General features: G+C 43.5%; 3 protein-coding genes across 5 annotated transcripts in view; 1 reads left to right on the top strand and 2 right to left on the bottom strand.

The window, feature by feature from the left end:
* Positions 1-516: 516 nt before the first annotated feature.
* LOC130392428 (ankyrin repeat and MYND domain-containing protein 2-like) lies at positions 517-8,096 on the bottom strand. Its single transcript, XM_056602911.1, has 10 exons — positions 7,878-8,096; positions 7,431-7,495; positions 6,556-6,694; positions 6,253-6,351; positions 5,985-6,145; positions 5,370-5,584; positions 4,601-4,736; positions 3,589-3,717; positions 3,280-3,409; positions 517-2,795 (listed from the first exon to the last, which is right to left on the bottom strand). The coding sequence occupies exons 1-10, from the start codon at positions 7,942-7,944 to the stop codon at positions 2,695-2,697; spliced, it is 1,242 nt and encodes a 413-aa protein (XP_056458886.1). The 5' UTR covers positions 7,945-8,096; the 3' UTR covers positions 517-2,694.
* A 2,428-nt stretch (positions 8,097-10,524) lies between these two features.
* herpud2 (HERPUD family member 2) lies at positions 10,525-20,716 on the top strand. Of its 2 annotated transcripts, none has more exons than XM_056602908.1 (11): positions 10,525-11,207; positions 11,358-12,518; positions 13,125-13,224; positions 13,326-13,483; positions 14,921-14,998; positions 16,007-16,117; positions 16,221-16,387; positions 16,505-16,630; positions 17,395-17,748; positions 17,995-18,109; positions 19,212-20,716. In XM_056602908.1, the coding sequence occupies exons 4-11, from the start codon at positions 13,337-13,339 to the stop codon at positions 19,407-19,409; spliced, it is 1,296 nt and encodes a 431-aa protein (XP_056458883.1). In that variant the 5' UTR covers positions 10,525-11,207; positions 11,358-12,518; positions 13,125-13,224; positions 13,326-13,336; the 3' UTR covers positions 19,410-20,716. The 2 variants fall into 2 exon arrangements, with proteins under 2 accessions (XP_056458883.1, XP_056458882.1); XM_056602907.1 differs by having other exon boundaries at positions 13,125-13,243; positions 19,212-20,714.
* Positions 20,717-23,401: 2,685 nt separating this feature from the next.
* tbx20 (T-box transcription factor 20) overlaps positions 23,402-27,006 on the bottom strand; it is an 11,387-nt gene continuing 7,782 nt past the window's right edge. For both annotated transcript variants that reach the window (XM_056602910.1, XM_056602909.1), the window contains exon 8: positions 23,402-26,738. In XM_056602910.1, the coding sequence (XP_056458885.1) occupies positions 26,440-26,738 (299 nt within the window). In that variant the 3' untranslated portion in view covers positions 23,402-26,439. The remainder of the gene's footprint in view (positions 26,739-27,006) is intronic.

Genomic DNA, 27,006 nt, shown 5'->3' with positions numbered 1-27,006 from the left:
GTAGAGTTCACAGTACGCTTTCTAAACCAGTGTTTAAGCAGCCTCACCTGGCGGAGTCTGATTGGCCTCCTGGCTGAGGCTTCACAACTGTTGCACGTTGAGTAATCAGTGTGCACAGGATAAACCAGCCGTCTCCACATGCACTCGGAAGATCTTCTGCATGCCTTGTTCATTAACTACAACTTTATCGATAGACTGGATTTAATATCACCACCCTGTGTCGTTTAAGGTTGGAGGAGCCCAGACAAGTCAGCAATAAAATACATAAACTGGACTCTGACCAGGGATACCATATGGACTCCCTCAGGGGATACCATACCTAAAATATGAGTAATCAGTGTGCACAGGACACTGATTACCCCCCCCTGTTAGACGCCAACCACCCCCTACCAGCCATCTTTCAAACACACTGCGACTTTACTGAACTCAAAACAAGTCTTAGCTTTCAAGAAGGTAAACGGAAACTGGTAAAAAAAAATATCGAATTATGTAGATACTGTTCAGAATTTATACAAGAATGCTGTTTATATTAGAATAGCTTTTTATTGATTAATTTTTCATGATTGTGCAGTCCTTAAAACCTTCCTTTCCCAAGCTGTCAGGATGTCAACAATGCTAACTTTTTTATTATTCTATGGCATAACAAACCGTGTACACACTATACTTAACTCCAGCAAACAGCTCCATTCCTATTGGTTACCATACAATGCTACAGTTTAAGGCAGAATTTAGCTGTGTTGAATAAAAAATACTTCTATCCTCTCCCTTGAAATACCATACCAAAACTTGCGTTCTTACACAGATAAAACAACACGGTCAGAATACTTCAAATAAAAAAGGAAGAAGAAATTTACAATTCAAACTTTGGGACACTATCCTAGTGTGAATGAAGAGCACTCTGCTTTGGCAGCCATTTTGGATCCATGTTGGAACACAGAATATAAACTTAGGACAAAAAGTAAGGAAATTTGTGTTTGGTTGATAATTTCTCCTAAATCTTTTCTGCCATTGCCAAACAGGTTATATTGCTGTTGCTATTGACACTTGTTTTGAGCTTCTGGTATGCCCAGGTGCTGCCAATCAGGTGCCTGATTGGCGCCTGATTGGGCAACTTCAAGCTGGTGTTCCGCAAAACCAAGTTGCGGCATTATTTGGGGTGAGCCCAAGTACCCTCTCCAAACTGAAGGCCAAGTTCCATATAACGGGGGATGTCAAAGACAGGCCGCGAAGTGGGCGTCCCAAGAATACCGTTTCATCACCCTGTCAGCACTTAGGTGCCGTAGGCTGTCTTCTACAGATTTGCAGTCAAGGTTTGCAGGACGATATGGCTGACGGCTCTCTGCCCAGACAATCCGGAACAGACTACACGCAGCCAATCTCAGGTCTCATAGGGCTGCCAGGAGTCCTGCCATGACTGCCCTTCACCGTCAGGCCCGTTTGCGCTGGGGTCGGCAACACGTGCACTGGAACCTGAACATGTGGAGGAACGTTATGTTCAGTGATGAGTCCAGATTCTGCCTACGGCAGTTGGATTGTAGGGTCAAAGTGTGGAGAAGATGCGGAGAACGCTATGCTGATTTCTGCACCGATAGAATAACATCTTTTGGTGGAGGCAGAGTGATGGTGTGGGGTGGCATCTTCCTCACTGGAAAAACGAGGCTCATCATCATTGGAGGCAATCTCAATGCAGAGAGATATAGAGATGAGATTCTGCAACCAGTGGCAATCCCATAACTCCAGTCGGGGACCGAACTCTATCCTCCAAGATGACAACGCTTGCCCCCACAGGGCGTGGTTTATCAGAGACTACCTCCAGGATGTGGGAGTGGAGAGGATGGAGTGGCCTGTTAGCAGTCCTGACCTCAACCCCATTGAAAACTTGTGGGATCAGCTTGGGCGTGCTGTTCGTGCCAGAGTGACCAACACAACCACGTTGGCTGACTTGCGACAAATGCTGGTTGAAGAATGGGATGCCATCCCACAGCAGTGTGTGACCAGGCTGGTGACCAGCATGAGGTGCCAGGCTGTTGTGGCTGTGTATGGTTCTTCCACACGCTACTGAGGCTCCCGTTTGTGAAATGAATAAATTGTTCAATTGCCAATATGTCTTGGTTCTTCAAACTTCAATCATCAAATCCACCAAACACCAAACGAGTCAATGGCAGAATAAGCTGTTTGGCATTGGCAGAGAAGATATGGCACATTTTTCATGGGCGCAACCCACATACTCAGCTCTGCTGCTCATCCCACAAGTGCATGTTCCTTACAAATGGGGCACCATTGGAAAGGGAACTATACAGGCTTTCCAACGGTATAACATTCATTGCCAAAAAGCATTATTACCACAGAGAAATAATCAACCAAACACAAATTTCCGTACTTTTTAAGTTTATAATTAATAAGTCTTAATTTGTCACAGGATCCAACAGGCAGCCATCATGTTCCTCAGAGTTATCCAACCTCTGGGCAGATGGCTTTGCGTGTTCAGAGAGTACCGTGTGTTTCTGGTGGAACTCGTCAATACAATCTTCATCTTCAGGAGCCCACATGGAGATGGGATCTTATTGGTCAGGATCTGGGATAGGGCAAGGGACTTTTTTGGTCAGGAGTTAGGCTAGGGGAGGGACCCAATTGGTTCAGATATGGGATAGGGGCGGGACCTCGTTGGTCAGGGTTTGCGATAGGGGAGCGACCTCATTGGTCAGGAGTTGGGGTTGAGGATTCTGCTGGTACAGCTGGGTCAGACGATAGACTGTCAGTGTGGGTTCCCTCCAACGAGAGGTTCTGCATGGCCTCTGGAAAATACAAGTTATATTTAAAATCAAACAATGTATATCACCACAACATTGATGAACATGGTGGCAACACTTCCACCTTTCAACAAGAGGTGTAAGGCTAATATGACAATATCTAAAAACGATGGTATTATTAGCAGTTCGGCACCTCTTTGTATGTTTGGTATATCTGGTGTTCATTCTTGACCGTGTCTGCGAATCTAATACCTCAATGGATCGGATGACCGCTCATACTACCCACACAATCATGAAAAAGATGAGATGTGCACATCTCTTGCTAAATACGAAGCCAAATTAAAGTGACCACGACCTCACTGCTTAGGAAGAGGGATCTCGCTTGAACTTTGTGTGTCAACAATCACTTTTCACCGCTCCATTAACGATTTACTGCCAGTGTGTGTCCAGTTCCTGTCCCACAAGGGGCTTTGCCCAGGAGAACGAGGAGGTGCTGGTTATGAGTTTCACTCAGCAGGGTTTGACCCACCAGCGCTCTGCTGCTGTCTCAACACAGCGGCCTCCTCCTCGTGCTTCTCCCGCTCCTCCTGGAACGTCTTGCAGACCTTCTTGTGTGTGAACCAGTGCATCTTCTGACACGTTTGGTCGCAGTAGATCACCTGGGGGGTAGAAAACAACCAGGATAGTCAGGCGGCTAGGGGGTTCCACTCCCATTCGAAATGGTACTGGGTCTCTACCCAGTGTGTGCAGGGGGCATCATCGAAAACCCACATCAGAATTCAACCATGCATTTGTAAAAACAACCATTATAAACAATATGGGAAGGTGCAAAACATACCGTTTTGCATATGGAACACCTCTTCTCTGCCCCCTTCTCTCCACATGTGGTACAGAAGTCTGCGTCCATGAAGCCGACCTGGCCCGTGATGGCCTGGGTCAGAACGGAGATGGCTGTAGGGTCGTTTCCCTACAGAGAGAGGATGTGGATCAGGCCCAGTCAACTCACAGGAATCAAATATTGAGAATCATGCCATCAACAACAGTGGTGGTTTATGCATATACACAGTTGCATGGGACTTTTTTGTATTTATTGAGGCATATTAACGGCATCTAACGACAAAACACGTTTTGGCACAATTCGTCTGATGAATCGGTGAATGTCCTTAGTTAAAGTAGCATATAATAACATATATTATGGCATTAGTAGAAGGCATGCATTTTTACATAGTTTACCTGCCCATAATATTCAAAATAAATGTCAGGGATTTCCCACATTGAAAATGAACAGTCAATCAAGGGAAAATAAATGACCGTGAATAATGAGCTAATTCAGAAAGCTTTGAATAGAATGATCTCAGGATGAATTGATTTTGGGTGCAATGGGAACCTTTGGCCAGCAGATAGCACTACGCTGTAGACCTACTCGAAGCAAACCAGGCGGCCAATAATAAACGGTCAGTCCCATGGATAAGAAGGGCCTGGCTGGCCAGCACCAAAAAATAACCTGACCACAGGGTCATGTCATTTCCACACAGGATCAGAGCCTTCTTATTATACGGGGGTACCCATTTTATAAATAGGTAGATAAATCGAAATGTTTAGTAACCCACTATGATGGGACCTTTGCAATCGACTGGTCCTTCCAATGTTATTATTACATCATATTATATTGACCAGTTTTGTTAAAGGGGATGATCTTTCTTTATCGAATGAGCAGCAGAAACCGATTACAATAAGTGAACACAGACTCATTGGCTTTGCTGTTCACGGGCCGATCAAGCTTAGTTTGGTGCATCCCCCCCCCCTGCCGGCCTGCTCTGAGCCAGGAGAAACCCTGAGGGCGGACTCACTATCTCGACCGGGGCGATGCTGCGGACCAGCTGCTGCAGCAGCGTGGCGTCGGAGTAGGGGAACTTGCGGACGCACTCGCGCACAAACTTCTCCTGGAACACCGGGAATCCATCCCCCTCTCGACCCTTCAGCAAGCTGGAGGAGAGACAGACAGCCAGATGGAGACAGAGATAGACACTTTAGGTTGCTACCTGAGATTAAGTGAGATATATTCTGTGGTTAAAATCTTTGTCACAGCTCTACATTAATTAACAATGTTGAAATTCAGAAGTTTGGACTCTTTTTCCATTTGTGTTATAACAGAGTGTAAAGCACAAGATGTTTTACCGTTGGTAAGCTCTACCGAATTCCAGGTACTTTTATCGGTTCAAAACGGTATCAGTTCTACGACTACCCCCTACAAATTTTTAGAATGCAACATTGGAGTTTTTTTTGGGGCGATACTCCTCTTTTTGGGACATTTTGCGATGACTCTAGAGAGTTGTAGCAATGTAAAATCCTAACGTAAATACACATTAACCTCATCTAAACTTTGTTTTGCCCCGTCTCGTATGAGAAATGTTGTGGCAATTACAAACACAACATCTCTACATTGTGACAAATTATTTGACGATTAATTACTAAACAATGTCGAAAACACCATTACTACCAATACTTCCGAAATATAGGTGTTCATCGCGATTGGACAGGGTACAAGCCCTATAAAAGTCCCGTTTCATGTGTGGAATGTATCAAGTCGTTTCTACAGATAGCCCCGGGCACACCCACCTCTTGATGAGGCCCTCCAGTTTGTCCTCGCCGGCCTTGAGGAAGGAGCAGCACTTGGCCAGCACGCAGCTGATGAAGTGCATCTTCATGGCCAGGACCTCGTTCATTTCCTGCTGCTTGATGCACTTCTCACAGATCAGCTCCATCACCCGCCTGCACTTCTCCAGAGCACCCACCTCTGCCAGCAGAGGGTTCTCCTTCACCAGCAGAACCATCTACCAATGATGGAAACAACCGGTTACAAAACTGCTGGTTGTCTGACCGGCAGAACCATCTACCATGGCTTAAAAAAAACAGTTACAAAACTAACCATCTACCATAGCTTAAACATCCAGTTAGGAAGTAGCTGGTTGGTCAACAAGGTACATTTAGTGAGGTAGTGATGAATGATACATAATTATGCAAAGACACAATACAGTTAGGTTTGTATGCTAGACAGAGCTTTGTTGCACTTTAGCAATCTCCTTGTTTAGGGGTCACACACTGCATTTCACCCCATGGCTAGTTGTCAACAGGTGGGATCTGAATATATAGAATATGCTGGTACAATTGTATTAAAGTCTGGATTAGGACAAGGCTGAGCTAAGCTTCCATGTGGAGGGCAGCTGGGCCTACCTTAACAGGGTGGAGGTTGGTGCTCATGATAAGCTTGTGCAGTGGACCAGCTAACTTGGGCGGCAGCTTGGGCTCCTTCTCTAGACCCTGGGGTTTGGTGTAGTAGTCCAGCCCCGCCCGGGAGAAGAAGTTGTTGATTACCGTCACGCAGTCGTGCTGCCCTGGGGAGGAATAAAGATTGGGTTGTGTTTAACCAAGAGAAAACGTATAGAGGTTACATCAGATTCCCAGTTCCCAACGTGAGTGGGCGTGTGTCCTTCCAACTAACCGACAAAGGCGGCCATCTGAGCAGCCGTCCGGCCGACAGAGTTCACCACGTCAGTCTCGGCGCCCGCATCCAGCATCATCCAGGTGATGTCCGTCTTGCCTGAGGGGAAATGGAGGGAGTCAGCTGAGTCATGTCTCTTGCTTTTGCCAAACATGTTTATGGTCACGAATCTATGTTTGTACATGTATGTTTTATGTGAATTGACTTTCATTGCTATTAGTTGTTGAAATGATCGTCTGTCAATAATTTCCCAAAATTAAAAAAACAATACAAATAAATGTAAATGTTTTACAAACACTGTACCTGAAAGGCCTGCGAACATGAGTGCGGTGTAGCCGTGCTCGTGTTCATTACAGTTGACGTCTGCGCCATGCTGAAGTAGCAGCCTGCACATGTCTGCCTTCCCCTTGTAGGCTGCATGCATGAGAGGCGTCATGCCATTCTGTGAAGGAGACAACAGGAAGATTTTAAGTGTGTGCAACCTGAAGTGTTAACTGTAACAGAGGATACGGTGAGTCATAAAGGATTTATATTGGGCTAGTGGAAAAAATATTTCTGCATGATTGTCAATTTGAGTTTAATTTTATCATAATGTAGCCGAGAAAACACTATCATCGAGCCCTTCCCGTGTTTTGCTTATTGGTTTGACAGGAATTCCCATCCCGAATTAGGGATTACATACATTTTACATACAAGGATTGGCAGGTCGTTATGCAACACATTTTAAGACGATGAACCTGACTAGAATCATAACAACTTATTTCATAGAAATGATATGAAATATAATGTTATTATCCAAGCAATATATAGTGAAAGCAAAAGGTTAATGAATGAGGTTTGGTAAATGTTTAAGCATCTTGGTTGCTTGCCTACGGGTAGGCTATGGATATCTTTCTTTTTGACAAAGGGCCGAACCTCGAATACATACTAACATAATTATTATATATAGGTTATTGTTTGAACATTTAAACTAGGCTATCGCATCTCTAGCAAAGTAGTGAAAATTATGTTGGCAATTTCGAACACCTGTTTGGACAGGCAGGAAGTATAGAATAGAGAGAACCTCATTCAATGCTCTCCATTGTCTTGACTACCCTGAGAACCCCGTTGCTGTGTCAAGCCAAGAATCCCCGTGTTGTCCCGTTTGAGCTTGCTTTAGAACGTCTCTTGTTTCATACCTCATCCAAACAGTTGACCCGCACATCCTTGCAGCCAAGAAGTCTTGAAGCCTCCTGCACATTTCCTAAAAGAAAAAAAAGTATACTCTAATTCCCGACCAGTATTGTCATGACGCTTAAGCATCTTGCAGTTATTCAAATCCAACGCCCCGATCTCCACTTGCACACATGTCTTCCACACCATCTGCCAACCAACGTTACCGAAGAACTCCACTTGAAATCACAAGTTCTCATGTTGTTGCATTTAACGTTAAGTTAAAAATGTCAGATGTTCACGAACAATAGAAATAATGAATTACATTTAATTTCATGTTGTAAAACTATCGCTTATTAAAGCAAATTGCATGTAATCCACATTTGCGTAATAATGATCAGACTACTATCACAGATTGCAGCTACCAGTGTAGCTAATCTCAATGTTAGCATTAGCTGAAGGATTTAACGTACCTGCTGTGATAACCTGAAACAGTTCCTTCTCTGTGGAAGATAGGTCTCCTTTCTTTGGAGCAGACATGATACGTACAATTAGGAAAATTAGGCTATAACTCAGCTGTAAATATATAACTAGTAAAGATGCTATGTGCCTTAGTAGGACTGGCAGCTAGCTGTGGACTTGCTCATATTGCTGTCATTTGGACTATACCAACATGTACAGCTTGGAGGGATGAACGACAGTTCTACTTCCACAGCTTTCAATGCTATTCAATAGTTGGAATTTCAACTATTATTAACCAAGGAAACATTTTAATGAAAAAAAAATTAAGAGGAAATATGGATGCATGGAAACATTTAAAAAAAGGCTGACCTGGAAGTATATACACCATTGGTTTAATTTTGGAAGTCTCACAGACGTCTAGAAAGTTCTTGATGTAGGGCAGGGGGTGTTGTAAGTGCTTGCGTGTGATTGATCAGATAATCGATAAAGTGTATTCATGGAATCAATTGAAGTCTTGAATTTGTTCAGTTAATCTAGCAAAACACAAAAACCTAACCCTCGGAGTGTAACACTGACTTTGACTTCAAATCGTGATTTGATTAGTCTCTTTGTGGAGATGGACACACACAACCCAATATCAAATGAGTTGGAATAAGAAAGCAAATTTAAGTATTGCTGACTTCTACCATTTAAAAGTGCCTTTGGATATTTGAACACCCTATTTGCATACACTCAAATATTCAATTAAAGTTTAATTGCTCGTTTTACCAAATAAAGTTTGTCTTATTTGACCTGTTTCCCTTTTTTTACTAATCTATTCTATGTCCTCTTTTTCTACATATTATTATTACAATTGATTACGATTTATAATAAATGTAATAAAAAAAAATTCCCCAAAGAAATAAGGTATAGCCTGAGCATGCAATTCATAAGAGGGATTTTGTATTATTTTTAACCACAGAACAATCAGAATATTGCAATCATATCAAGGATAAAGGATCATACTCATTCATTCTCACATAAACATATATGCATACATAAAAAAAAAAATAATAATAATAATTATATATATATATATATATATATATATATATATATATATATATATATATATATATATATGCATACACAAAAAATATGTAATTATATCTACATTAGCCGTAACGAGTACAAAAACGTTTGGCAGAAGGGTGTTTTGGTTCTCAAAGTAAGACAACAAAGGGTCCCAAACAGAGTCACATTTTAGTCCAGGCTCTGACACAGTCATTTATCTGTTGCTAATTTTAGGTAGAGCTTAAGGTCATAGCCAAAGTTATGCAGCAGACTACTATTAAATACTCTCCTCCGGGCCAGCAAGAAGGCAAAGGCAATAGTTTCTAGAGGTCTGTTCTTCAGTCACTCCATGAATAGCAACATATAAAACTAGGTTGGATGTCTATGACAAACGCACAGATACAGTAGAAAGACAGTGAGGCAGGTCAGCCTTATCACAATGACCAAAATAAAATACAATTCTGAGGATGGATAGAGGATAGAGTGATCGATTTTGACCACTCTATCCACTATCCGCTTGTGCATGCAGCACCAGATGTCACACACAACGTCTTAACTAAATTAAGCATGCCCTTATCTCTGAGGAGTTCCCAACCCCTGAACTTTTATTCACTTGAATTTAGTTTCCAATTGTATGTTTAACTCTAAAATTATTAGAGAGACCTTGTGTCCTTTAGCTGGCTCACAAACATTTTTTCTCGAAAAACCTTCAACAACTAACTATCTTAATCTCCCGCCTTCAGCAAGTTAATGACTAACACTATAGCCTTCAGCTAAAATTTTGAAACTATATGTCTCTATCAGACTGATACAAGGAAATCACAAAGGTCTTGGGGATGTTTATAGCGTTTCACAGTTGCAGTTGATTTAAATATATTGTAAAACTAAAGATATATAAAATAATGGTTTAAAATAAAGATAAACAATGGAAGTCAATAAAGTCATTGCACACAACGAGCAAAATTGTATTATATATTATTATTGGGTCACCAAATAAAGGTTTTTAAAAAGATTTATATTTAATAATTAATGTCCCTTAATAAAGTGTAATAAACATTTCATAAATTGTATCTTTATATCAGAAAGTGTTCTGTATTTGACACCAACTTCTTTTTAATGGCCTTCAATAAAAGTGTACTTGGGATATGACTAATAAATGAGTACATACATTGCATCATTAACATTAACATCCACGCTTTTTGGCAGGTAATGTTTTGATGATGTGAAGTCAATGTGATTTCAATGAATGATGATTCATCGAAATCACATTATTTTGTTCTGTACCTCAGTAACCATTCAACCCCATTACACAAACTGGATCATGGGTAAGTGTAGACTTTAAGACATTTGTGAAAGTAACAATGTAGTCGCTTCTTTAAACTCTATTGTGCATCTGTAATATTTGAAGTATTCCAAATGAAATGTACCCTCTTTACTGAACTGAAAACTTAAATACTCGAATAGTTAATTTAATGTTTAGTATCATAGCTAGTATAGCTTTTCATAATGTCTTCTATATTTTTGGTTCAAACTAAAATGTTCAACTATCAAACGTAATTACCCTCCGACTCAGTAGATGGCACTACAATATGCTGAATATCTCATTCCGTTGGAGCATCCTGCTTGGCTGAAGAGCTGTGGCAGAGCTCCAATTCCGTGGATCGGAAGTATTATTATTGTTTTATTGGTTAATGTAGATGGTATAACTCATGTACCAATTTATAATTATCACACTAACCCCATGTGCTCATGTACGATACTTCACGGTGTATGGTTCGTGTTTGGACAGGCCTAAGGTTAAATAGGGTACATTGTTTATATTCTTGCGTATAAGGGACTGTGAAGTTTTCGAAGCTGTGGGATTGAATTCTGAAATGTCTACGCCGTTCGGTGTCCTGTTTAAATAAACTGAACGGCTAATCTGATCTGAAAATGAAACAAGAGTACCAGGACCTCATCTTGCAGGCGTGCGGCGCGTCAAAGATGAGTGTAGGCGCAAACATCCAGCCATTATGGAGCGGCTATGGGAAGATAATTCGAGTTCATCTGGAAGGGAGTGATCGGCCCTCCGTTGTTGTGAAACACGTCAAATTTCCAAATGATACCGAGCGTACGGATCACTCTCACATGCGTAAAGCAAAATCGTACCACATCGAGAGCCACTGGTACAAGAACTACTCCACCAAGCCCAGCTGCAGGATACCAGCATGTCTGGCGACCCATTCATGTGGAGAAGAGATGCTGTTAGTTCTAGAGGATCTTGATGCGGCCGGCTTTGATCAGCGAAGGTAACATCTCTGAAATGTCATTTATTATATCAGACACAAATATTAATACATAATATAGCTCTTCTGCTTCAACAGAATACAACAGAAGTATTTAATGACTATTGTGTAAAGAAATTATAATTTTCCTGATCAAACTTCCTTTTATTAAAGGACCAGCGTGAAAGACAGAGAAATACGTGTTTGTCTCAGATGGCTGGCACACTTCCATGCTCTCTTCCTGGGTGTGGATCCAGAAGGCCTGTGGCCGGTTGGTACCTACTGGCACCTGGAGACCAGGCCAGATGAGCTGGAGTCCATGGAGGACGGCAAGCTCAAGACAGCTGCTGGGGACATCGACAGCACCCTAAATGAATGTCACTTCAAGACCATTGTTCATGGGGACGCCAAATTAGCAAATTTTTGTTTTACCCAAGGAGGACGGGATGTTGCGGCAGTTGACTTTCAGTACGTTGGCGGAGGCTGTGGAATGAAAGACGTTATTTATTTATTGGGAAGTTGTCTGGAGGGGCGAGAGTGTCAAAAGAAAGTGCCAGGCTTGTTGACCCATTATTTCAAAGAGCTAAAGTCGTCGGTTAACAAAGAGGTGGACTTTGCTGCCCTCGAGGCGGAGTGGACAGAGATGTTCGCGTTTGCATGGGCAGACTTCGATCGTTTCCTGCTGGGGTGGATGCCTGGACACTTGAAAATAAACTTTTACAGCCAACAGTTAACCAATGAAGTACTACGAAAATTAGAGCAGTAAACTGGAAATATGAAAAATTCAATGAAGTCAGCTCAGTGGTTTTAGAAACAAACCTGCAACATGTGTACACACCTACAACACACATCTGTAGCAAATTAATATACTCCACTGTAAAATAGATTATCTTTATTAACTCATTTACTCAGTAATTTAAAACGAGTAGCATACAACTTAATTATTGTGTCAGATAAGTACTGTTTTCAACATATTTTATTTCCAAATGCAACATAGTTCATTTGGAAATCCATCTTCCCACAGTCCATAAACATCCAAGATGTGTCAAAATGTGAAAATAAAAAAATTCAAAACATGGGCATGGATCTCTAAATATATTCATTATTATTATTAGAAACTACAGTTGAATACAGTATTTTATACAACATCTGTTGTCCAGTCAGGATCGTCGGTAAGGCTACAGAGGAACCATGACGTCGTTTCCGGTATCACGCCCGACAATACAACAACAAACCTGCCAAGCTACGGATCGTGGACGTGAAGACCAAGAAACCACATTTGGTGGTTGTATTGCATTTTAACCCTAAATGCAAAGCAACCGCACGACAAAAAATGTAATTGAACCTTTACTTGTGTTGCTCCATATGTTGCGTGTTTAGTGAGCACGACGTAGTGTGCCCGCTAGCGCTGCTAGCAAACAAGCTATCGTTGACCCGAAAACCACTCGTTAGTTATCCAATCTACGTTTTTTAAATTGTTATCTTTTTCTGAACATTCACACAGGCCCGTCTTACCTACAATGTATTGTTATTTAAAGGAATAACCAACTAATGTGGATGCAGGCTTAGTTTTGCTGACTACATGTGAGTGATTTGAGATTACTTATTATTTTGACAGCTCAACAGAAGTCGCAGGTGAGATGTCAACCCACCAGGTCCCTCATCTAGTAGTTATTAGGTTACGATCATGTCCCGAGAATCATTTTAGTATTATTGGCAACTGACATTGAAGGCTTTCTGTTCAGTAGTTAGTGGTAGGTCATATCGTCATCGATCTAATTTAGACCGTAACGCTTCGGAATTTAACATACGACCAGAGTCCATGCCAAATGTTCTTCAATTAATTCAGTTTTATGTTAACTATTCTGCTCGGCAGCCATCCTAAAAATACAAAAAAATCATATGAAATAACCAACAAAATGATACTCCCTTCTCCACCAGCTTTTTGGTCAGACCCGCAACAAGTTTGAAAGGCAATGAGAGCAGTGTTTTGCCCCGCTCCTGATCTACCTACCTGGCCTCCCAGCCATCATTGACACAGGTTAGATTGGTGCCATGAGGTAAGAATGATGACACTAAAGTGGTGAATCGTCGACCACAGATAATTCCGAGCCCTGACCTCCAACCACCCACCCATTGTAGTAATATGAGCAATGGACTCGGGGACAGTTGACAGTCCTGTCACCTTGGTCATCAAGGCGCCCAACCAGAAGTACAATGACCAGACCATCAACTGCTTCCTCAATTGGACTGTGGAGAAGCTGAAGAGCCATATCTCCATTGTGTACCCTAGCAAGCCGGTAGGTTGTGTAAACAGTATATGTTAGAACATATTAATAGTTATGTTTATATTTACCTTGCCTTTGCCTGCAGCCATTACGTTATAATGTTTCTCAGGGGTGAAAGGTAATAAAGAAGTTTTTATTTGTTTTTAGGCTGACGGTAGCCTTGGTAATGTTGTCAAAATATGCACAAGTAGGCCCGAGTAGATGTGGTTTTGTTACCGCAAGAGAAAGGTCTGAGGTTAGGTCCTCTTCATGGTTCAACCTGTTGAGATATTAAAGGTGTAGGGACACACATCAGGTATGGAATTGGCTAGTTCTTCAGACTGGCTCCGGCCTATTCAAATTCCATAAAAAATGGGGTCATAGAAATTAAACAATGCGGCGCTCTTTAACCCTAATATCCAAACATATGCAGCTAACACTGCTAAACGCGTTCATCAATAACCTATGCAAAACGCCAATACAAGCTAGTATCCACACAAACTATACAATTGTTTGATATTTGGACAGATTTATCCAAATGCATTTTGTCTGACCTTCCTGAGCAAAGACTGCAGTTACTTTGGAAACTATTCATATTAGTGTTACATAATTTAAAGAAAACATTTATGCTGCAAAGGTTTACTGTGGCATTCTCCTGGCAACAATGTTGAGGTTTCAGTCCAAGGTTGTTTGCTTAGTGCCAGGGCCATTCTAAGAATGAATTCTTGTGGTCTTCATACAGTAACGGCACTTTTATGCATCGTTCGAACAATTTCATAATAATGATCAAGATAATTATATATTTTGAATGAGGCTGAGACCATTGAGTTAAATTCACTATTCCCAAAATACTTCCTCAACTCTGATTGGAAATGGTTGGTAGAAGTCGTACACTTGTGTACATTTGTAGCACAGAAGTATAAGTTGTAATGAAACCATGCCTCTGTGCTACGACATGCTACCATGCAAATTGCAGCATTCTCTGCTGCTCCTTTTGAGTGCACTCTGGGCCTGTAAGCCTTGGTTTTTCAGCTCTTTTGGCCGTGCTGAGTTGTACCATGCCACACTGAGTTGCTTTTTCACAACCAGTTTAATTGCGCCGTGCCACGCTCGAGGTGGACCATCACCGAGTTCAGGTCTAAGCGTGCCAGACCCGCCTCCATACGGGCTGCGTTGACATCAGCCCTAGTTGCTGTTAGCAGCGAGAAGCTGTCCCTCAAATTGTAGGAACATAGAATGTATGCATGCATTAAACTGCATTGTTGGGTATGAGATACATCGCCATGCACGAAGCGTTGTCTAGAGTTCACAACCGCTTGATTCTTTATTATAGCTCGTTCATATAACTAAATAAGACTATATAAAAAGGGTCATTAAGGTTTAGATGGAAGCGGCCCACCTGCTGGGCAAGTACAGTATAGTTGAGAAAACATACATGAAAACGTATCATTCTCCGTTCTCTCTCTGCAGTTGTCCAAGGACCAGAGGCTTGTCTACTCAGGCAAACTGCTCCAGGACCACCTGCAGCTCAAAGATGTGCTCAGAAAGGTAAGGATCTAGCCTTATTTGTTCAAGCAACAGAGCACTGCATGCCTGCCATCTTTATTGTGCCTTTTTTTTCTTTGTGTTGGTGTACATTTTTAAACATTAACGCAATAGTTGACACGCGCCCATACACATTCACGTTCAATAGTGACTTGTTAACGGGACGTTCAGTATCTGTGAGTGTCCTAGGGTTGGTACACGGCCCCATTGAGTGTTGTTTTGAAAGGGATGTTGGGAGTTTGCAGCTCAGAACAAATTGAAAAGATCTGGCAGGAGCAACAATGACTTCTCTTTTTTCAACTGTTACAAAAGCTTGGCATTCTGCCTGGATTCTGGTACACACCACTTCTCTTGGTCCCTCTATCAATCTTCTGTTCAGTTTTCACTCTGTGTATCACTATGCATCTCATTCAAACCTGTGTCTCACTCTACCCTCTGTGTGTCTCACTCTCTATTCGTCTGACTCCAACCCTTGTCTCACTCTCTATTTGTCTGACTTCAACCTGTGTCGCCCTCTCACTCTGTGTCTCACTCTAACACTGTGTGTGTCTCACTCTAACCCTGTGTGTGTCTCACTCTAACCCTGTGTGTGTCTCACTCTAACCCTGTGTGTGTCTCACTCTAACCCTGTGTGTGTCACTCTAACCCTGTGTCTCACTCTAACCCTGTGTCTCACTCTAACCCTGTGTAACACTCTAACCCTGTGTCTCACTCTAACCCTGTGTAACACTCTAACCCTGTGTCTCACTCTAACCCTGTGTCTCACTCTAACCCTGTGTAACACTCTAGAGTCTAACCCTGTGTCTCACTCTAACCCTGTGTCTCACTCTAACCCTGTGTCTCACTCTAACCCTGTGTCTCACTCTAACCCTGTGTAACACTCTAACCCTGTGTCTCACACTAACCCTGTGTAACACTCTAACCCTGTGTAACACTCTAACCCTGTGTCTCACACTAACCCTATGTGTGTGTCACTGATGCTGATCACTTCTTAATTGCCCCCCCCTGCAGCAGGACGAGTATCACATGATGCACCTGGTGTGTGCCTCCCGCAGCCCCCCAGCCTCCCCAACGCCGCCCCGTCCCTCCTCCCCCACTGCCAACGCCAGCTCCAGCAGTAGCGTGAGTAGGGAGACTTTGTACCGATGGGATCAATATGTTTTCCAATAAGATTAAATGTGTTTGGGTATTCTGCAATTTCGTTTTTTTTCAATTTGTCCCTTAGAATTCCGAGGATGCCGGCTCCGCCTCCTTGGCCGGTTCAGCCAATCAGGCAGGTCCACCAACTGCCCCTTCCATCTCCGTACCAGGAGGTAATGATGGGCTGAGGTATCGAGGGGGCTTCCCCCAGTCCGGCGCCCATATCACCACCGCTGCTGGTGCCATGCCTTGGTAAGAGTCCGACACTGAAAAAACAGAGAAAAAGGCTCCAGTCTCTCTCTTCCCTGTTGCCCTCTTGGTGCTTTACTCTCTACATCTCACTCAATTTTTTCCCGGTGTGCTCCCCAGGCCACAGGGGACAGCGTTTCCCCCCCAGGCAGGGCTGGGGCCCACCTCCGGCCCCCACCCCATATACACGCCCATGCAGGTCCTCTGGTGGCAGCAGATGTACGCACGGCAGTACTACATGCAGTAGTAAGTATACACACACACACACACACACACACACACGCACACGCACACAGTTTCACATGTTTCCCTCACATGGATCAAGACAGCCAGTAGACGGCAGAAGTCACAGGATAAACCGGACGGCAAAACAATATACCGTATATATATTTTAAAATATCGTCCCATTCTTCTTGTGTGCGGGAGCTATGTAATGTACCGTTGTGAATCCCATTGCGGGAACAGCAATAAGTCTATGCTATCTACTGTTGATTGAATATTCTGCCGGCCTCACCAGATTACAGTACAGTCCTGTCATCACTAAAACGTTATCCTGTTTGCTGTCTGCTTTTATCCATGTGAAAGCAGCATTACCGTGTTGCATGCAACAACCATGGATAACTTATACTGCTCTCTTTCTCTCCCCTCTTTTTTCTTCTCTCTCGCTCTCCCTTCTCTTCCCTCTCCTATCTCTCTCTCTACCTCTGGCTCTCATATCTCTCTCTCTCTACCTCTGGCTCACTCATATCACTCTCTCTCTACCTCTGGCTCTCATATCTCTCTCTCTCTCTACCTCTGGCTCTCTCATATCACACTCTCTCTCTACCTCTGGCTCTCTCATATCTCTCTCTCTACCTCTGGCTCTCATATCTCTCTCTCTCTCTCTCTCTCTCTCTCTCTCTCTCTCTCTCTCTCTCTCTCTCTCTCTCTCTCTCTCTCTCTCTCTCTCTCTCTCTCTCTCTCTCTCTCTCTCTCTCTCTCTCTCTCTCTCTCTCTCTCTCTCTCTCTAGTCAGGCAGCGGTGGCGGCCGCCCAGCCCGCTACTTCCGCCGCTCCCCTGGCGCCCCCTGGCCCCGCCCCCTCGCCACCGCAAATGCAGCCGGCCCCGCCCAACGAGCGCATGCCGGCGGCGCTGGGGCCCAACGCGGCGGCCCCCAACCCTCTGCCCGAGAACCCGCCGGCCAACGCCAACATCCAGATGAACGCGCAGGGCGGGGCCGTGCTGAACGACGACGAGCTGAACCGCGATTGGCTGGACCGGCTGTACGGCGTGTCGCGGGCCGGCGTGCTGCTCGGCATCGTCTACTTCTACTCCTCCTTCAGCCGCTTCGTCATGGTGCTCGGAGCCATGCTGCTGGTCTACCTGTGAGTCTGCCCCCCTCCTCTCCGACCGGCCCTGGAACCACAGCCATGCTCACCCGGTTCAGCATTCAGGCACTTTGTTGCTCATTTCCCCAATATTGTGTGTGTGTGTGTGTGTGTGTGTGTGTGTGTGTGTGTGTGTGTGTGTGTGTGTGTGTGTGTGTGTGTGTGTGTGTGTGTGTGTGTGTGTGTGTGTGTGTGTGTGTGTGTGTGTGTGTGTGTGTGTGTGTGTGTGTGTGTGTGTGTCAGGCACCAGGCCGGCTGGTTCCCCTTCAGGGCCGAGCAGCAGCAGGACCCCGGGGCTGGACAACGGGACGCAGCTCCGAGGGGGGAGGCGGAACGGCACCGGGACCTCCAGGAGATGGTCAGTGGTATTCTCGTCTGCTGCTCGGCCTCCGTGTCTTCCTGATGTTGTTTTTTTTAATGGTGACATATTATCAGAGGTGGGTAGAGTAGCCAAATAATCAAAAGTAGTAAAAGTACTGTTACTTTAAGACTATAAATACTCAAGTAAAAGTATTCATAAAAATAATTACTCAAGTAAGAGTAAAAAAGTATGCTGTAAGTACTGAGTTTCTCCAGATTTATTTTTTAAATATACAGGGCAACACAAACGGTACAAAATAGACACAAACAAAATATAAAACAGCAATGTTCAAATAACGATTTGTTAAATAACATCCTTTTAAATAATACAATTAATAAGGTCTTTAAAAATAAAAATAATAACCGTTGAACTAAAACAATAAATTAATTCTTTGCAAAATGAAATGCATCAACCTTTAAATAAAATTGTCAAAACCTGCTGGCAAACTCACTGAATGTATGAAACTACAGAGGCTGAAAAAAAGAGACCACTCAGACTATCACACACCCAGACTCAGGGCAGGCAAAGTGAGTACAGGGAGAACAGGAAAGGTGTGTCACAGAAGAACAGTGTCTCTGTGATTGTGAGTGTTTGTGTCAATGTGAGTGTGTGATTGTTAGTGTGTGAGTTTGTGTGATTGAGAGCTTGTCTGATTGTGAGTTTGTTTGAGTTTGTTTGATTGTTACTGTGTGAGAAGTTGTGATTGTCTCCGTTTCAGAATCAGCGGTTTCTTCCATTTCCTCGACTCACCCAGATAGTCGCTAAAATCTGCGTGTTCTGCTCCTGTGAACATAGCACGCCACGGACAGAACATTGGCGCGGAACCGGAGCCATTAGACAAGTGTTTTTTTGTCTATTAAAAACACTTGTCGTGTGACTCAAGTGGCTGCATTTGATTGGCAAGATCATTTTGGCAGGTTTTTATTGGTTAAAATAGTCACGTTATAGAAATGTTGACTGAAAACGTCCCTCAGGAAGAGAAATAGATCTCGCGTGTGTTTTCAAAACGGCTTTGAATTGCTAATCACACTCACACCTGGTCGTAAAATATGTCACCTTTTAAGTAACTCTCATCCCCACACTCTCGCCCCCCCCTCAGGAGCGACTGATGGATGAGGGCATGGAGGACAATGACGGTGAGGAGGAGGAAGGTGGAGGAGCAGGAGAAGGCGATGAGGAGCAGAGCCAGGCCCAGGCCGCGGTCCAGCAGCCAGGCTTCCTCACCTCCGCCTGGTCCTTCATCAGCACCTTCTTCACCTCCCTCGTCCCAGAGGGACGGCCCCAGCCTGTCAACTAATGATCAAGTCGTCCCCCACTCCCACCACAGACACTACCTTAATGACCACCGCCGTAGCACGACCCCTCCATCCACCCGACCAACGCCACACCCCAGAGGCCGTGCTACCCAGGTTCACAGGGTACACTCTCCATGGGATATGACTCTCCAGGATGGTCTAGTCAGAACAGCCGGATTTCAACATGAAATTCTGAAACAATGAATTTAGATGGAGGGAAATCTCTCTAGCTCATACACACACACACACACACACACACACACACACACACACACGTATGACCTTGGTTCTAAACACCAACAGGATACTGAATGAACAATTCCTTATTAACTTCAATCACCCTGCTGGCATTTATAACAAATATGACCGCCAGGTGAACAGGGCCAATAATAGCCCATTTAGCAAAAACAGCCTGTTAAACAAAACGATAAATCAACTGACATTTTAGAAAGAACAACATTAAAACATCTAAAACGGCAAGTTAATGGTACTTCTATTTGAGATTTTCTTTCATTAATTATGTGATCGTAAGTAGAAGGGACTTCTATTGTGAAAAATTCATAAAGGCTGCCGTAATTCAGACACTTGGGAGATTTCTGTTGGAAATTGCTGGACGACTAAAGAAAACATTTTTGTTTTTCATGTTCAATTGTATTTTCATGACAATTGGATAAGATGATTGATTTTCAGTAATGCAATGCCATCGTTTTGCCCCCCCATATGAATTTACATAAATATATGAAGTTTATGCATCGTTATTAAGCCCTCAATAATTGCTCTTTTTAAATAAATGCCTAGTTGCAGTTTGACTGAATGTGCTGTATTTCACCACCCTCTAATGATGTCCACAAGGGGGCGCCGTCGCCATTCAGCAGAGCCTTGTTGCAGAAGAGGTCTATTCAGTGCAGTGGTTGTGTTTACTGTTTCATTGTACTACTTGGTACTAAAGGTACACTGCTGCTGCATGACTAAGAAGTGCTTGCGCTTTTCTATTAGAAGTTAAGGAAATTGATCCCTAAAAGAAATAAGTTAAACTGCGGTTGATTATTGTCCAATGTACTATTTGCCACCCTGTAAATTAAATATGGCATACAAAAAGCAACCTTGTATATGGCAATAAACACACTCAAAAAAGGCTGTTTGTTTTATTTTGTATCAATGATGATTACATACAAATTCAAACAAGACTGAATGCAGTGAAAGTCACATACTGCAGATTTTCCTTGAAGTTTTCTACTCGTGTTTTGGAGTAGACCCGGTGGATTATAAATGTTGTGCCTGAGTTACTTGGTCTAAAACCCAAGAATGTCTAACGCCAGTGTTCGCTCTTAAAACAGCACTTAACCTTGTTAAATGCGTGTAGGCTAACACCCTCCTGCCAGCAGACACGAGCAGACAGCAAGGTGAATGGGCAAGGGACTTAAGACAGCGATGCACTTTCTAGAGTCCTTCAAAACCTCCTAATCGAATGACCATGGATTTTTGTGTAGTTGGTCGTAGACGGACCAATTAATTATGCATGACACGGGCTTGACGGCCATTTGATTTTGTTGCGCTTGCCCCTTTTTGAGACGCCGATCCAATCGTGTTTCTCTCTCTCAGGAAAGGTTAGACTCTCCTTATCAGAGAGAGAGAGAGGGGGGAGGGTTCCTATATGAGATGGTGTTTGGGGCATTGTAGGACATTTCATCATCCAAAGTCCTTGTTATGCCGCCGGCTCGCCGATGTTTCCTGCTATCAAACCTTGCTGCCTCTACCTACACGGAAGCCCAGATACATTCGGCTAGAAATGAAAAAGAGAGAGCGAGTAGATTACACACACACACACACACACACACACACACACACACACACACACACACACACACACACACACACACACACACACACGAGACCATCAAAACGTGGAATTAGATCCAACCGCTTGGATTAAAAAAAATCTTCCTAGGTCTTCCTAGTTGGGTCATTAGTTTTGGTGCCCACAACTATGCCAGTTTGATGCTCTCAACGTTGTCACAATATTGAAATATAATTCCCCTATAAGTTGTGCCAACGTCATCCAACAAGTGCATGTTCATGGCTCGAACACTCCTGCCCCAGCCCCAGCAGCCGGACCGGGGCATCGGCCTGTGTCCCTGATGCATGAGTCAATTAAAACTTGAGGTTTTCAGTTTTCAGTTGACACTGACACTGAAGTAATCCTGAACAATTGAGCTTTCTTGAAGTATTGTTTTATACTGCTTCAGTGAGCTATTAGTATTTATACAGACTATTCACAAACAGACAAATGGCCCTGCTCAACATGAAGGGTGGGGGGACTAAAGTGACCTAGGGTGCTATTATCATCATGTTTTCTGCCCTTCTATTCCCTTTGGAAGAAAGGCATGTCAATCGGGAAAATACTTAGGCCTACTCAGAGTTTCCACTCAGTGAAAAATCTGCAAGTCAGCTAAGAATAGTGAGGCCGAGAAAGGTCAGAATCTAAGGTCGGAAGCTTGTCCCAGTACAGCAGAAGCCTGTTGAGGTCAACGAGATGATCATCGTCGGGTCAGAACACTCAACAGTTAGAGACACATGGAGTTGTTCAAGGTCTTCCAAGGTATTGGTCGATAATAAAATCAGCAATACTACAGACGATGTGGACTATTAAACTATACATGAACTATGCATCCGTGGATTGCATTCACAGTCCTCTTAAATTCAAGCGAACTCAGACTACTCTGCATATGGTACGGACGTTCCTCAAAGATGTGTCTTCTTTCATGTTAAAAGTCCTCCATGATTAACTTTTATTCGCGGAAGAGGAAAACAAGCCTGAAGTAGCTTGTCTCAAGCACTAAAGGCTGTTCCCCTGAGCTATTACCACATTGTCTGCCATTTGCAGAGGGTTCACCCAGCGATGGATACACTGTTTCCCACAGCAGAGCGCTCTCACTGGAGCGCCGTGCTAAACGCCGGCCCCGACATTGTAATGCACCGTGTCTGCCCTCCGGAGTTCCTATTATGCTTCCACGATCCTCCACCAGACGATTCAAACGACCGCTAAAAGCACAAAGTGGGGGAAGGAGGGGGCAAAATGCAAAATTGATGGAAATGACATCAGATTCAGCTTGCGCTACTCACTGTGTAAATTAGGCCCCGAAATGGACTCTCGGGCCCGACTGTTGTCTTCAATTTGTTTGGCCATACCTCATGGTGGCTCGTCCGCCCTTCCCCTATCCCTCTAATCCGATCACGGCCACACTGGGATGTTATTTATTTGTTTATTTATTTATTTTCAAAGGATGTAACTGATTCTTATCGAGGTGGAAGTGGGCCCTTCTTCCTGGTGAAACGGTGACTAACGTCCCGCCATCGATCGGCGGGGGGTTCTCTGCGGTGGACGGTGATGGTGGTGGTGATAGACGGGTGTGTATTGGTTTACATGTGTAGAGAGGACATGTGTAGCGGGGGGCTTCTACACAGTGGTCAGGGAGTAAGGAAGGGGGCAGGCAGGCATTTAGTGAGTGGGTCGGTCGGTGTACATGGCCGTGTCATTTAGGGTCATGGTGGATTGCCTTGGAGCTTTTATCTAACACACCTGACTCCACTGAGAACGTACAAGAGTGTCATTAGTCTCGGGAGAATCCTTTTGAACATTCCAGGTTCAGAAGTCAAACAGCTGTTTGGGCATTGCTAATTAACAACTGCAGTTGTGTTTCGAGTATGCCAATTCATTTGTCTACCTTCTTGATTGCATACCAAAGTTATTAGACTAACACACACATGCACACTCATGCACACACACACACACACACACACACACACACACACACACACACACACACACACACACACACATGCACACACACACACACACACACACACACACACACACACACACACACACACACACACACACACACACACACACACACTATGTGGATGTGTGTGTCTCACTAAATGAGTAGATGCCCATAGACACAGTCAGATGAAGTGTACTCTTTATTTATAGGTAATTGCTTGTTTATGCCCCTGCAATTTGCACGGTACACATGCATATACATGCACACATGTCTGTGTGCTGACTTTGGGCTGTCCGTGGGCATTGCGGTCAGTATATGCTTGCAGTGTAACGGTCGGCTGTATCAATTCACATTCTAAAAGGGTTTAAGTCCCAGTAGCCCTGTCTAATTGCTAAAGCACCTCTTAAATTGAAATGGCAATCTTGTCCTTGAGCAAGAGCCCTAACAGGCAGCTGTTTACAAAGAGCTAAAGGTTCCTTGCATCCCAATTAACATTTTAGAAGAGCTCAAACATTGTTCTGCTTGCTTTCTTTTGCTGTTGAAAAACACATAACAAGCACTCACTAAGATGCACCACTAGGGGGCGCTGTAGGATACATTTAAAGAATTTGAGGGCATCAGTTAATTTGCTATCGATAAAAAACAAGGTCAAAAGCGTTGGTGTTTAGCTATAATTTTCTTTAAAAAAGCTATGCAACAGAAAATATAAACCAAGTCCTACCAGTCATCCGTTTAGAGATGTAATGGACAGAATACCAAAATCAGAGACTGATCATATGTTAAACTTGTGTTTTCAAATGAGTGACTTGATAGAAAAGACAATGCAAACAAATCATTGTGTGGCGATATATATTTCTCAAGTTTACAAATAACAACTTTTTAAACGTGGCATAGTACATTACATTTCCTTCTCAGAGAGCAAAATAAATATATTGCACTTAAAATTCAAAACACAATATCTTGGGTGTCATATTCAGGTTAGGCCTATGTATGGCATACAAAGAATTCACCAACAAACCAAATAAGTGAAACAAAGACAAATAAGCAGTTATTTTTCAGTGTTCGTAAAAGATGAGCGAATACAGAGAGAGAAGTCCTTGACAAATGTTATCTAACAACAGTTATGAAGTTCACTTTATATGTACAATCTGTTTTGATACATTTCATGTCAGGACAGGACCAGAGATTTACTTTAATTTCGGAATAAGGTGGGTAAAGTGTATAATAGCAACCATGTTCATCCTATGGCCCTCAGGTGAATAAGCTTGTACTGCTTGCACACAAAACATATGCAAGGGGTCACATTATGAAGTTTATATATTACTGTTAAGCACCAGTTTGATGTCATGCTGCCACTTAACCTTTTCTTTGAACCAAGGTCGATCTTTATATAGGATGCAAATGTATTTGGATTATATTTTCAGAATTCCTTTCATGGCATTCCTCTGTGGGTATCAATAAGATGTCTGACAATTCACACAATTCTGTAAATCATTCATCATATCCCTGGTATGTGTATTAGATAATCCTGATGTCATTCTGAATGCTGGCTGTAACTGCATCCAAACCCCTTATTCTGTCCCCTCCTTAAATAGCATTTGAAAACAGGTATGTTCTTAACGGGAATGTCATCCATCACCAATTCATCACAGTGCCTGTGTATACCAAATGTTTATCTATTAACATTTTTCAAACTGCTTTAACTTTGGCCATATAAACACCTCAATCACCTTTATGCAGACAATCAGTGAGGAAATTCCGAGCTCCCAGCTGTAAACAGAGTTTTCCTTACCGCTTCCCTCCATCCTGTCAGAAGGACAGAATAACGATGGTTTCCTCTGGGGCAGCCCCACACAGTGAGCCCACAGTCAGCCATGCGCTAGCTTCGGGAGGCTCTCTAGTCCCAGTGACTGCTAGCTCTGGATATCAAGAGGACCGGCCAGTAACAACACTGAAGGATAAAGAATATGTGTATCTCTGGGATTTGGTATGAACAATTAATGTCTTTCAAACATGATCCGCACATGCACATGTTGAATCTGGTCATCTGATTCTGAATTTTGGTGCACATTCATTTTAGACATTACACCGGCGGTGTTTGATCTAAACAAGATGGATAGCCATTTAGTTCTCTATAGGTAGTTTCATTGAAAAGCAAAGGTGGACATTTGTACAATACAACCTAATTCACGTGCACATATTTGAACAATACTGGTCGTTAAAGCTTTTTGCTTCTGAAGATGTAGAAAGCCTAAAATTAAGGTGAAAACTTACCATTGTTATCTATTTAAAGATTGATCTACAGGATTCTGCATGCCTCCTAAAGTATTTTATTCTACAGTAAGAATTGGCTATATTTGTAGCATTCACATATTTGTACATTGCTTTCTACCATATGCTATTGACATTATTTTCATCAGAACATTGCTTTTTGTTTCTTTTTGCCAGATCTCTAAAATGAGACACAGCAAACAAGATGGCTGCCACCCCCTGTTCCACCGGAGAAATGTTTGAAACCCTTTCTGAGCTCAGATATTTCACTGGGCAATTCAAAGAAAGGTTTCTCGGACACTTGCCCAGACTCATGCCAGAAAATTCCAAACCAAAGTGAGTCTCCATCCACTTGCCTTACAGCCACTGCCTTGACAAACTTACCAAAATCCCCAAAAATATTGTTCTTTCTAGAAGGCTGAGGTGTCGTCTGGAACTCAGGTCAGGTAACATCCGTTCATATGAAGCTCATATGAAATAATTTGTGTCGTTGAGGTTCATAAGAGGAGTCTGCAGATCTGCTTCATAATCATTCTCTCTCTCGCTCTCTCTCTCTCGTACTACCTCCCACTGATTGTTCTGTTTTTTGGATTTTCACAGACGGAGGGATAGGCCTACAGTGGGAATATTTACAACACAAAGAAAATCACTCTGGAGGAGAGACATCAAACCAAGACAAATCAATAGTGAGGGTTCGACGTGGGGCGGATCCGCGCTTGAAGCATGAAGCATGACCCGTCGGGTTGTCACCAAAGGTACATAGGTCGGCCACAACGGATGGCCTGGCCGAGCGAGGAGTGTGTGTGTGTGTGTGTGTGTGAGTGTGTGTGTGTGTGTGTGTGTGTGTGTGTGTGTGTGTGTGTGTGTGTGTGTGTGTGTGTGTGTGTGTGTGTGTGTGTGTGTGTGTGTGTGTGTGTGTGTGTGTCTGTGAGTGTGGGAAGGGGGCGGGAGTCGGCCCTTACAGACACCATAGAGGTCATACGAAGGGGGTCATGACGGTGGAGGAGTGCCTCAGTCCCTGGATGGCGGCATAGGGGCCCTGCTGGAAGTAGTGGTGGTAGCGGGGCATGTGGAAGGAGGGGAAGGACGGCCCACCGCCCTGCATGGTGCCAGCCAGGGCGCCGGGCGTCAGGGGCATGCCCAGCCGGCTGTAGGGGGGCAGGGAGCCCTGGATGGGGTGGGGCAGAGACTGCGGATGCTGGAAGCCTGAGAAGCCGGAGGTGGTGGTAACCCAGGAGCCCAGGGACAGGTTGTCTGACGTTGTGAAGGCTGAGCCTGGGGGGAAGAAGAGGAAGCTTATGAATATAAGTAAGGCCACAATCCCCTTTCTTATTTCTACCCCTACCCCTCTTTGTAACAGAACAGTGAGTTACAGATAGTGGCTTAAATCTTCCCCTGTGAAATGGGACAACCCTTGAAGTCCCTGCTACGTCAGCAAAGTCTTCAATGGCGTTGACGTGGACACGCAGAACGTTTGTTGCCAAACATGTGTTAAATCTCAGATTTCTGTTGCGTGAGCTATACGCATCCTTCTGTGGTTTGT

Source organism: Gadus chalcogrammus, chromosome 11 (genome assembly GCF_026213295.1).
Source record: "Gadus chalcogrammus isolate NIFS_2021 chromosome 11, NIFS_Gcha_1.0, whole genome shotgun sequence".
Classification (NCBI taxonomy): Eukaryota; Metazoa; Chordata; class Actinopteri; order Gadiformes; family Gadidae; genus Gadus; species Gadus chalcogrammus.
This window is presented reverse-complemented; position numbering and strand designations above follow the sequence as displayed.

What these genes read in the sequence shown, in the direction of transcription:
- LOC130392428 (XM_056602911.1), bottom strand. Translation starts at nt 7,944, where the DNA reads ATGTCTGCTCCAAAGAAAGGAGACCTATCTTCCACAGAGAAGGAACTG. An exon ending in GTTTCAGGTTATCACAGCAG is followed by an intron (nt 7,496 to 7,877) that starts GTACGTTAAATC and finishes TTTTTCTTTTAG; the next exon opens with GAAATGTGCAGGAGGCTTCA. An exon ending in GAGACAGCAGCAGAGCGCTG is followed by an intron (nt 2,796 to 3,279) that starts GTGGGTCAAACC and finishes TGTATTTTCCAG; the next exon opens with AGGCCATGCAGAACCTCTCG.
- herpud2 (XM_056602908.1), top strand. Translation starts at nt 13,337, where the DNA reads ATGGACTCGGGGACAGTTGACAGTCCTGTCACCTTGGTCATCAAGGCG. An exon ending in ACGCCAGCTCCAGCAGTAGC is followed by an intron (nt 16,118 to 16,220) that starts GTGAGTAGGGAG and finishes TTTGTCCCTTAG; the next exon opens with AATTCCGAGGATGCCGGCTC. An exon ending in CGGCAGTACTACATGCAGTA is followed by an intron (nt 16,631 to 17,394) that starts GTAAGTATACAC and finishes CTCTCTCTCTAG; the next exon opens with TCAGGCAGCGGTGGCGGCCG.